At 46.5% G+C, this 11740-nt stretch overlaps 1 protein-coding gene across 4 annotated transcripts; it reads right to left on the reverse strand.

Annotated features, from left to right (window-relative positions):
• Positions 1-402: 402 nt before the first annotated feature.
• Positions 403-8302, reverse strand: LOC112237767 (sciellin). Of its 4 annotated transcripts, none has more exons than XM_042316012.1 (9): positions 8163-8295; positions 5342-5431; positions 5045-5089; positions 4960-5004; positions 4835-4879; positions 4583-4627; positions 2715-2820; positions 824-926; positions 403-726 (listed from the first exon to the last, which is right to left on the reverse strand). In XM_042316012.1, the coding sequence occupies exons 1-9, from the start codon at positions 8189-8191 to the stop codon at positions 710-712; spliced, it is 525 nt and encodes a 174-aa protein (XP_042171946.1). In that variant the 5' UTR covers positions 8192-8295; the 3' UTR covers positions 403-709. The 4 variants fall into 4 exon arrangements, 3 of the variants coding, with proteins under 3 accessions (XP_042171946.1, XP_042171947.1, XP_042171948.1); XR_006082417.1 differs by lacking the exons at positions 403-726; positions 824-926; positions 4835-4879; positions 4960-5004 and adding exons at positions 4714-4793; positions 5172-5256; positions 6517-6954; positions 7220-7264 and having other exon boundaries at positions 2775-2820; positions 4535-4627; positions 5342-5561; positions 8163-8302; XM_042316013.1 differs by lacking the exons at positions 4583-4627; positions 4835-4879; positions 4960-5004; positions 5045-5089; positions 5342-5431 and adding exons at positions 6687-6866; positions 7220-7264 and having other exon boundaries at positions 8163-8299.
• Positions 8303-11740: the final 3438 nt, after the last annotated feature.

Below are 11740 nucleotides of genomic sequence, written 5' to 3' on the forward strand. Positions count from 1 at the left end.
GATGCAGTGGTTTACTCTGCACAAACAAGTACTTACTGTCTTCTGCCTTCTCCCCTGGCACCAATAACACATCATGTGTCTAAACATGACCTTAAACAAACCTCCTCTCTGGCTCTCTCTCTCTCTCTCTCTCTATTTCTCTCTCTCTATCTCTCTGGCTCTCTCTCTATCTCTCTCTCTCTCTCTCTCTCTCTCTCTCTGGCTCTCTCTCTGGCTCTCTCTCTCCCTCTAGCTCTCTTCCTCTCTAGCTCTATCTCTCTGTCTCTCTCCTGATGTATTTTATAAATATATAGATACTGGTATGTGTATATACTGTATATATAGTAGTGTGTTGCTTTGTAAATCAATGTAGGTGGAATGTACAACGTGAAGATGTCCATTTGAATAAACATGACTACATGCTGACATCAGTTGGTGGTTATATTGTAATGTGATTGAACAAATCGTCATATTACATGAAAATAGATACATAGAGAAGTACATAAAGAATCCATCCAGGTCATTGGATCTGATTCTATATGTGACAATCATTTGCAAGAGATGTTGTGAAGATTATAGATCCAGATTACATTATAAAATGTCATTTCCTGTTGCGTCAACCGCCAGATCCACCCATGTAAAAGCAATGTGTCCTTTCCCGACTTCTGAAGCGGTGTCTCTTTGTTCTGTCTGTGTTACCGTGGAGACATGAGCGTTCTGTCATCCTTCCCTAGAGGAGATACTTCTCTGTAAAGAAACCCGTACAGGACTGGATTAGAGCCAAGCCAGCATAGCATGACGGATTTGTGGACACACACACACACACACACACACACACACACACCTCTGGCTGTGCTGAAGCAGCTTTCACAGTGCACTGTCCCTCTGTGGAGCCACATACTGTCTCCTACATGGAGGTCTCCTAGAGGACAATGGCACACCTCACACTGTCGAGGAGAGGAAGATGGTTACATACAGTTTGGGTTCAGAGACAGATTATTAGAATCACATGAATAACTGCCTACTGATTGACTGCCTACTGATTGACTGACTGCCTACTGATTGACTGCCTACTGATTGACTGCCTACTGATTGACTGACTGCCTACTGATTGACTGACTGCCTACTGATTGACTGACCGCCTACTGACTGACTGCCTACTGATTGACTGACCGCCTACTGATTGACTGACCGCCTACTGATTGACTGACCGCCTACTGATTGACTGACCGCCTACTGATTGACTGACTGACTGACTACTGATTGACTGCCTGACTGACTGCTTACTGATTGACTGACTGCCTACTGATTGACTGACTACTGATTGACTGACTACTGACTGACTGACTACTGATTGACTGACTGACTGACTACTGATTGACTGCCTGACTGACTGCCTACTGACTGACTGACTGCCAACGGCAGGGTAGCCTAGTGGTTACCGCGTTGGACTAGTAACCGGAAGGTTGCAAGTTCAAACCCCTGACCTGACAAGGTACAAAATCTGTCGTTCTGCCCCTGAACAGGCAGTTAACCCACTGTTCCTAGACCAGTTAACCCACTGTTCCTAGACCAGTTAACCCACTGTTCCTAGACCAGTTAACCCACTGTTCCTAGACCAGTTAACCCACTGTTCCTAGACCAGTTAACCCACTGTTCCTAGACCAGTTAACCCACTGTTCCTAGACCAGTTAACCCACTGTTCCTAGGCCGTCATTGAAAATAAGAATTTGTTCTTAACTGACTTGCCTAGTAAAATAAAGGTACAATAAAACTGACTGACTGCCTACTGATTGACTGACTGACTGCCAACTGATTGACTGACTGACTGCCAACTGATTGACTGACTGACTGACTGCCAACTGATTGACTGACTGACTGACTGCCAACTGATTGACTGACTGACTGACTGACTGCCAACTGATTGACTGACTGACTGCCAACTGATTGACTGACTGCCTGCCTACTGATTGACTGACTGCCTGCCTGACTGCACACATGATACACATCTAGAGGGCATATCCAGTTATCACTACAGCACAACTATGTGGAAGATGTGTGACTTCCTGTAGATGTGTTTTGAATAGATAGACGTGTAGACGTCCTGTAGATGTGTGTTGAATAGATAGATGTGTGACTTCCTGTAGATAGACGTGTAGACGTCCTGTAGATGTGTGTTGAATAGATAGACGTGTAGACGTTCTGTAGATGTGTGTTGAATAGATAGACGTGTAGACGTCCTGTAGATGTGTGTTGAATAGATAGACGTCCTGTAGATGTGTGTTGAATAGATAGACGTCCTGTAGATGTGTGTTGAATAGATAGACGTACTGTAGATGTGTGTTGAATAGATAGACGTGTAGACATTCTGTAGATGTGTGTTGAATAGATAGATGTGTAGATGTTCTGTAGATGTGTGTTGAATAGATAGATGTGTAGATGTACTGTAGATGTGTGTTGAATAGATAGACGTGTAGACGTCCTGTAGATGTGTTTTGAATAGATAGACATGTAGACGTTCTGTAGATGTGTGTTGAATAGATAGACGTGTAGACATGTGAGACGTACTGTAGGTGTGTGAAAATGCCACACTATTCCCTATATAGTGCACTACTTTTGACCAGAGCCTATAGGATCCATTGGGCCTGGTCTGAAGTAGTGCAGTTTAAAGAGCTTAGGAGAGGCAATTGGGACACACATAGATATATGTTGAATAGACGGGTGTGTTGCTTTACCTTGAAGCAGGATGAGTGGCTGTAGATCTGTAGATCCTCCAGGATCATGTTGGCTCCAGCCACCATCGGTTGACAGCAGTACGAACACAGGCCCTTGGTCACACTCCTGTACAGCAGAGGGCAGTAGTGAGTTGGGGATAGAGAGAACACATAGTGACAGCTTTGCTGAGTGCAGAGTCAGCACCTGTGATGTTCAAGGACGATAAGACAAACACAGTCCTGATACAGTGTTCATTTACACATTATAATCTTTTTAAACATTTATTTTAACTGTTCTGACAGAAAATGTATTTGCTACATGAACACAAAACACATGGCTGACATGTTTGGTATGGACTAGAGGAGAGTCTGGGTTGGAGGCAGGACTGACCTGTTAGGTATGGAGAGGAGAGTCTGGGTTGGAGGCAGGACTGACCTGTTAGGTATGGAGAGGAGAGTCTGGGTTGGAGGCAGGACTGACCTGTTAGGTATGGACTAGAGGAGAGTCTGGGTTGGAGGCAGGACTGACCTGTTAGGTATGGACTAGAGGAGAGTCTGGGTTGGAGGCAGGACTGACCTGTTAGGTATGGACTAGAGGAGAGTCTGGGTTGGAGGCAGGACTGACCTGTTAGGTATGGAGAGGAGAGTCTGGGTTGGAGGCAGGACTGACCTGTTAGGTATGGACTAGAGGAGAGTCTGGGTTGGAGGCAGGACTGACCTGTTAGGTATGGACTAGAGGAGAGTCTGGGTTGGAGGCAGGACTGACCTGTTAGGTATGGAGAGGAGAGTCTGGGTTGGAGGCAGGACTGACCTGTTAGGTATGGGAGAGGAGAGTCTGGGTTGGAGGCAGGACTGACCTGTTAGGTATGGACTAGAGGAGAGTCTGGGTTGGAGGCAGGACTGACCTGTTAGGTATGGAGAGGAGAGTCTGGGTTGGAGGCAGGACTGACCTGTTGTGGAGAGGAGGTCTGGGTTGGAGCAGGAGAGTCTGGGTTGGAGGCAGGACTGACCTGTTGGGTATGGAGAGGAGAGTCTGGGTTGGAGGCAGGACTGACCTGTTAGGTATGGAGAGGAGAGTCTGGGTTGGAGGCAGGACTGACCTGTTAGGTATGGACTAGAGGAGAGTCTGGGTTGGAGGCAGGACTGACCTGTTAGGTATGGACTAGAGGAGAGTCTGGGTTGGAGGCAGGACTGACCTGTTAGGTATGGACTAGAGGAGAGTCTGGGTTGGAGGCAGGACTGATCTGTTAGGTATGGAGAGGAGAGTCTGGGTTGGAGTCAGGACTGACCTGTTGGGTATGGAGAGGAGAGTCTGGGTTGGAGGCAGGACTGACCTGTTGGGTATGGAGAGGAGAGTCTGGGTTGGAGGCAGGACTGACCTGTTAGGTATGGAGAGGAGAGTCTGGGTTGGAGTCAGGACTGACCTGTTAGGTATGGACTAGAGGAGAGTCTGGGTTGGAGGCAGGACTGACCTGTTTGGTATGGAGAGGAGAGTCTGGGTTGGAGGCAGGACTGACCTGTTAGGTATGGACTAGAGGAGAGTCTGGGTTGGAGGCAGGACTGACCTGTTAGGTATGGAGAGGAGAGTCTGGGTTGGAGGCAGGACTGACCTGTTAGGTATGGACTAGAGGAGAGTCTGGGTTGGAGGCAGGACTGACCTGTTAGGTATGGAGAGGAGAGTCTGGGTTGGAGGCAGGACTGACCTGTTAGGTATGGACTAGAGGAGAGTCTGGGTTGGAGTCAGGACTGACCTGTTAGGTATGGAGAGGAGAGTCTGGGTTGGAGGCAGGACTGACCTGTTGGGTATGGAGAGGAGAGTCTGGGTTGGAGGCAGGACTGACCTGTTAGGTATGGACTAGAGGAGAGTCTGGGTTGGAGTCAGGACTGACCTGTTTGGTATGGAGAGGAGAGTCTGGGTTGGAGTCAGGACTGACCTGTTAGGGTATGGAGAGTCTGGGAGAGTCTGGGTTGGAGTCAGGACTGACCTGTTTAGGTAGTCTGGGTTGGAGTCAGGACTGACCTGTTAGGTATGGAGAGTCTGGGTTGGAGTCAGGACTGACCTGTTAGGTATGGAGAGTCTGGGTTGGAGTCAGGACTGACCTGTTAGGTATGGGAGAGTCTGGGTTGGAGTCAGGACTGACCTGTTAGGTATGGAGAGGAGAGTCTGGGTTGGAGTCAGGACTGACCTGTTAGGTATGGAGAGTCTGGGTTGGAGTCAGGACTGACCTGTTAGGTATGGAGAGTCTGGGTTGGAGTCAGGACTGACCTGTTAGGTATGGAGAGGAGAGTCTGGGTTGGAGTCAGGACTGACCTGTTAGGTATGGAGAGTCTGGGTTGGAGTCAGGACTGACCTGTTTGGTATGGAGAGGAGAGTCTGGGTTGGAGTCAGGACTGACCTGTTAGGTATGGAGGAGAGTCTGGGTTGGAGTCAGGACTGACCTGTTAGGTATGGAGAGTCTGGGTTGAGTCAGGACTGACCTGTTAGGTATGGAGAGTCTGGGTTGGAGTCAGGACTGACCTGTTAGGTATGGAGAGGAGAGTCTGGGTTGGAGTCAGGACTGACCTGTTAGGTATGGAGAGTCTGGGTTGGAGTCAGGACTGACCTGTTTGGTATGGAGAGGAGAGTCTGGGTTGGAGTCAGGACTGACCTGTTGGGTATGGAGAGGAGAGTCTGGGTTGGAGTCAGGACTGATCTGTTAGGTATGGAGAGTAGAGTCTGGGTTGGAGTCAGGACTGACCTGTTGGGTATGGAGAGTAGAGTCTGGGTTGGAGGCAGGACTGACCTGTTAGGTATGGAGAGTCTGGGTTGGAGTCAGGACTGACCTGTTAGGTATGGAGAGGAGAGTCTGGGTTGGAGTCAGGACTGACCTGTTAGGTATGGAGAGTCTGGGTATGGGAGTCTGGGTTCAGGACTGACCTGTTAGGTATGGAGAGTCTGGGTTGGAGTCAGGACTGACCTGTTAGGTATGGAGAGTCTGGGTTGGAGTCAGGACTGACCTGTTAGGTATGGAGAGTCTGGGTTGGAGTCAGGACTGACCTGTTAGGTATGGAGAGGAGAGTCTGGGTTGGAGTCAGGACTGACCTGTTAGGTATGGGAGGAGAGTCTGGGTTGGAGTCAGGACTGACCTGTTGGGTATGGAGAGTCTGGGTTGGAGTCAGGACTGACCTGTTAGGTATGGAGAGTCTGGGTTGGAGTCAGGACTGACCTGTTAGGTATGGAGAGTCTGGGTTGGAGTCAGGACTGACCTGTTAGGTATGGAGAGGGAGAGTCTGGGTTGGAGTCAGGACTGACCTAGGTTAGGTATGACCTGTTAGGAGAGTCTGGGTTGGAGTCAGGACTGACCTGTTTGGTATGGAGAGGAGAGTCTGGGTTGGAGTCAGGACTGACCTGTTGGGTATGGAGAGGAGAGTCTGGGTTGGAGTCAGGACTGATCTGTTAGGTATGGAGTCAGGAGAGTCTGGGTTGGAGTCAGGACTGACCTGTTAGGTATGAGTAGAGTCTGGGTTGAGAGTCTGGGTTGGAGTCAGGACTGACCTGTTAGGTATGGAGAGTCTGGGTTGGAGTCAGGACTGACCTGTTAGGTATGGAGAGTCTGGGTTGAGAGTCTGGGTTGGAGTCAGGACTGACCTGTTAGGTATGGAGAGTCTGGGTTGGAGTCAGGACTGACCTGTTTGGAGGTATCAGGGACCTGAGGTATGGAGAGTCTGGGTTGGAGTCAGGACTGACCTGTTAGGTATGGAGAGTCTGGGGAGAGTCTGGGTTGGAGTCAGGACTGACCTGTTGGGTATGGAGAGTAGAGTCTGGGTTGGAGTCAGGACTGACCTGTTGGGTATGGAGAGTAGAGTCTGGGTTGGAGGCAGGACTGACCTGTTAGGTATGGAGAGTCTGGGTTGGAGTCAGGACTGACCTGTTAGGTATGGAGAGGAGAGTCTGGGTTGGAGTCAGGACTGACCTGTTAGGTATGGAGAGTCTGGGTTGGAGTCAGGACTGACCTGTTTGGTATGGAGAGGAGAGTCTGGGTTGGAGTCAGGACTGATCTGTTAGGTATGGAGAGGAGAGTCTGGGTTGGAGTCAGGACTGATCTGTTAGGTATGGAGAGGAGAGTCTGGGTTGGAGGCAGGCTTGACCTGTTCGGTCTAGAGAGGAGAGTCTGGGTTGGAGTCAGGACTGACCTGTTAGGTATGGAGAGTCTGGGTTGGAGTCAGGACTGACCTGTTTGGTATGGACTAGAGGAGAGTCTGGGTTGGAGTCAGGACTGACCTGTTAGGTATGGAGAGTCTGGGTTGGAGTCAGGACTGACCTGTTTGGTATGGAGAGGAGAGTCTGGGTTGGAGTCAGGACTGATCTGTTAGGTATGGAGAGGAGAGTCTGGGTTGGAGGCAGGCTTGACCTGTTCGGTCTAGAGAGTAGAGTCTGGGTTGGAGTCAGGACTGACCTGTTCGGTCTAGAGAGGAGAGTCTGGGTTGGAGTCAGGACTGACCTGTTTGGTATGGAGAGTAGAGTCTGGGTTGGAGTCAGGACTGACCTGTTAGGTATGGAGAGTAGAGTCTGGGTTGGAGTCAGGACTGACCTGTTTGGTATGGAGAGTAGAGTCTGGTCAAATCTGACAGTTGACCAAATTTCTGGACACATTTTATCAGAATCACAGTTTGGAGATAAAAGTTATTTAAAGTCATAGAGGGCTTTTGCAAGAATATACATTAAACCCTTTTTTAGTTCATATTCATTATTATTTTAGAATTCATCATATATTCATAATTGACAGTTTTTTAAAATGAATTTTAAACACTTTTTTGGAGAGTTTGAAATCCGGAGAACAACATTTCCTGGCATAGAGCCAACATGGAAATGAATCGTTTTGGAAATATTTAGAGAATTCCAAAAACAAATCTTCCCCCTTGTGACAGCCTGGTCTCATAGACTAGACGTAACATAGTAAAAGTAATTCCAGGGCTCTAATCCGTATGATAATGTTACCTTGGGTATGGTTACATAAGATAGAAGGTTACTTAAGGCAAAACTCCAAATGTTGCGTGTTCGAATCTCATCATGGACAACTTTAGCATTTTAGCCAATTAGCAACATTGCAACTACCCTTTAATTTAACTCCTAATCTTAACCCTAACCCCTAGCCTAGCTAATGTTATCCACCTAGCTAACATTAGCTTTAGCCACCTAGCCAACGTTAGCCACAACAAATTGGAATTCGTAACATATCATACATTTAGCGAATTCCAGCTGTGCTGGGTGGAGATAAGAGACATGGCAATTAAGGCCAGATCGTTCTTCAAGATGTTCAAACGTTCATAGACCAGCAGGATCAAATAATAATTACAGTGCAGAGTTAAAAAGTAAGAACAATTTGCTAAATAAAAAAGGAAGCAGTAACACAATAAAATAACTGTTCATTGTTGTCATGACTTTGAATGCATACTGCCAATCATCAATGTTCATTATGTCAGAAGTACCTGATCTCACTGATTGAAACTTGGGGCATTGGAGTTGTTGGTGGTGGTGGTGGAGTTGTTGGAGGTGGTGGTGGTGGAGTTGTTGTTGGAGGTGGAGTTGTTGGAGGTGGTGGTGGAGTTGTTGGTGGTGGAGTTGTTGGTGGTGGAGTTGTTGGAGGAGGTGGTGGTGGGAGTTGTTGGAGGAGGTGGTGGTGGTAGAGTTGTTGGAGGAGGTGGTGGTGGTAGAGTTGTTGGAGGAGGTGGTGGTGGTAGAGTTGTTGGAGGTTGGAGGTGGTGGTGGTGGTAGAGTTGTTGGAGGAGGTGGTGGTGGTGGTAGAGTTGTTGGAGGAGGTGGTGGTGGTAGAGTTGTTGGAGAAGGTGGTGGTGGTAGAGTTGTTGGAGAAGGTGGTGGTAGAGTTGTTGGAGGTGGTGGTGGTAGAGTTGTTGGAGAAGGTGGTGGTGGTAGAGTTGTTGGAGGAGGTGGTGGTGGTAGAGTTGTTGGAGGAGGTGGTGGTGGTAGAGTTGTTGGAGAAGGTGGTGGTGGTAGAGTTGTTGGAGGTGGTGGAGTTGTTGGGACTGCCGGGGGCTCTTCATCAGTGATGTGGGTAATGGTGTGGGGGAGTACCTCTGGAGGGCTTAGTGGGGAGTAGAATAGTTTTTTTGGTGAGGAAAAGACCCTTGCAGTAAAGAGGGAAATGGATGGGCTCTTCAGTGATGAGCTTCTACAAAACCACACGGAAATAAAACAAGAGTTTTAGTCAGTTACTGTAATACAGCATTAAATAAAAGCTCACAAACACAATCAAACTTTAAACTCATGTAAAGTCACTTGTTCTATGTGTCTGACTTACTTTGGGGAGGGGAGTTTAGGGACTTTGGGGAGTTTAGGGACTTTGGGGAGGTGCTCCCAGGACTCATGGCAGTCTTGGGATCTTTCATGCTCTTTGAGGTGGTGCTGGGAGGAGAGGGAAGACAGTCACGGTTGAGTACACTATTAGGAGGGTCTGACAGTTTTTTCTGAGTTTGGTACAATTTTAGTCCCCTGAGTTTGAATTTTGACCTCTTTACCTTAAAACGAAGGACACAGTCTTGGTCTTCGGAGGAAGTGGAGGGCTGAGGTAAAACGAAACAAATGAAAAACACATACATTTGTGAGGTAAAGAGACACACCTGTGTGAGAATGACTAAATATGATGAAGATACAGGTAGAGAGTGACTATCAGTTTAAGGAAAATACTGTGACTATCAGATAGTAGATATATAGTTAGAGAAAACACTGTGACTATCAGATAGTAGATATCTAGTTAGAGAAAACACTGTGACTACCAGATAGTAGATATCTAGTTAGAGAAAACACTGTGACTACCAGATAGTAGATATATAGTTAGAGAAAACACTATGACTATCAGATCGTCAGTGTTTTCTCTAACTAGATATCTACTATCTGATAGTGTTTTCTCTAACTATATATCTACTATCTGATAGAGAAAACACTAACTATATATCTACTATCTGATAGTGTTTTCTCTAACTAGATATCTACTATCTGGTAGTGTTTTCTCTAACTATATATCTACTATCAGATAGTGTTTTCTCTAACTAGATATCTACTATCTGATAGTCAGTGTTTTCTCTAACTAGATATCTACTATCTGATAGTCAGTGTTTTCTCTAACTAGATATCTACTATCTGATAGTCAGTGTTTTCTCTAACTAGATATCTACTATCTGATAGTCAGTGTTTTCTCTAACTAGATATCTACTATCTGATAGTCAGTGTTTTCTCTAACTAGATATCTACTATCTGATAGTCACAGTGTTTTCTCTAACTATATATCTACTATCTGATAGTCACAGTGTTTTCTCTAACTAGATATCTACTATCAGACACTGACCCGAAGCCGTGACAACTCCTGTGTTCCAAGGGCACGTTGTGTTAGCTCATCCAAGTTTATAATTTTAAAAGGCTAATTGATCATTAGAAAACCCTTTTGTAATTATGTTAGCACAGCTGAAAACTGTTGTTCTGATTAAAGATGCAATAAAACTGGCCTTCTTTAGACTAGTTGCGTATCTGGAGCGTCAGCATTTGTGGGTTCGATTACAGGCTCAAAATGGCCAGAAACAAAGACCTTTCTTCTGAAACTCATCAGTCTATTCTTGTTCTGAGAAATGAAGGCTATTCAATGCGAGAAATTGCCAAGGAACTGAAGATCGCGTACAACGCTGTGTACTACTCCCTTCACAGAAAGACGCAAATTGGCGTTGTGAGTGGGAGGCCCCGGTGCACAACTGAGCAAGAGGACAAGTACATTAGAGGGTCAAGTTTGACGAATGGACACCTCACAAGTCCTCAACTGGCAGCTTCATTAAATAGTACACGCAAAACACCCGTCTCAACGTCAACAGTGAAGAGGCGACTCCGGGATGCTGGCCTTCTAGGCAGGAACGCTGCTAAGATAAACACAATGCAAATGTACCTCTTGGTCAGATGGTTGACTGGGGTGCTGGGGCTGGCAGGGACGGGCTGGCCCACCTCCGACTGCAGGCTGTGGTTAGCATTAAATAGACAGAGGGAGATGGATGTTAGAGAGAGAGAATTCTACCAAATTTGATATTGTCAAATCATTTAGATGTTTGACACTGGTAAACTTCTAACCATGGTGACAGTGTCCGTAGATTTGAGACAGCTCAGAACCTCTCCACACAGTGAGTGTGTGTGTGTGTGTGTGTCCCACTTACTCCACTAGCTCCTCCTCCTCCTCCATGCTGCGTCTGATCCAGCAGTTGTCTTTCAGCAGACTGGTCTTCTTCTTGCTGCTGTCAACGATGTTCTGACTGGCACTCATCTCCTGACTCCATCTGACAGGCTTCGACTTCTGACTGAAAACAGACATCGCAGAAAGCAGGCGAGGATGTTCCAGTCTGTGCTAGAAGAAACATGAAATGTAACAGAGATATTGGTGTGATGAACACTCACAACCTGGGTCACCTGCTACGTTTCAACATTCCAATGACCTGTCCTGAGGACATACCTGAATGTGGATGGATCTGTTTTATGACGAACGCTTCCTGATGTGGTTAAGAATGGCATGCTAGATGGTATGTTTGATTACGCAATAATGTTCAACACACAGAGCCTAAGTTATGATTGAACAATCACAAACTTAAATGGTTGAGAACAGCAGACTTTGTTTCGCTGTGGCTTAATAGTGTTGTCATGGCTTAATAGTGTTGTCATGGCTTAATAGTGTTGTCATGGCTTAATAGTGTTGTCATGGCTTAATAGTGTTGTCATGGCTTAATAGTGTTGTCATGGCTTAATACATTGTCATGGTATGTTGCTTAATAGTGTTGTCATGGCTTAATAGTGTTGTCATGGCTTAATAGTGTTGTCATGGCTTAATAGTGTTGTCATGGCTTAAAGTGTTGTCATGGCTTAATAGTGTTGTCATGGCTTAATAGTGTTGTCATGGCAGTGAAGAGGCTTAATGGTGTTGTCATGGCTTAATGGTGTTGTCATGGCTTAATAGTGTTGTCATGGCTTAATAGTGTTGTCATGGCTTAATAGTGTTGTTATGGCTTAATAGTGTTGTCAT

This window comes from Oncorhynchus tshawytscha, unplaced genomic scaffold, assembly GCF_018296145.1.
Source record: "Oncorhynchus tshawytscha isolate Ot180627B unplaced genomic scaffold, Otsh_v2.0 Un_contig_6491_pilon_pilon, whole genome shotgun sequence".
Taxonomy (NCBI): domain Eukaryota; kingdom Metazoa; phylum Chordata; class Actinopteri; order Salmoniformes; family Salmonidae; genus Oncorhynchus; species Oncorhynchus tshawytscha.

Bases quoted from the DNA above. Each gene is read 5' to 3' on its own strand.
- LOC112237767 (XM_042316012.1), bottom strand. From the start codon at position 8,191: ATGCCCCAAGTTTCAATCAGTGAGATCAG. The intron at 5,090-5,341 runs GTCAGTCCTGAC...CATACCTAACAG, and splicing joins CTCCTCTCCATACCCAACAG to GTCAGTCCTGACTCCAACCC. The intron at 2,821-4,582 runs GTCAGTCCTGAC...TCTGCTGTACAG, and splicing joins CTCCTCTCCATACCAAACAG to GAGTGTGACCAAGGGCCTGT.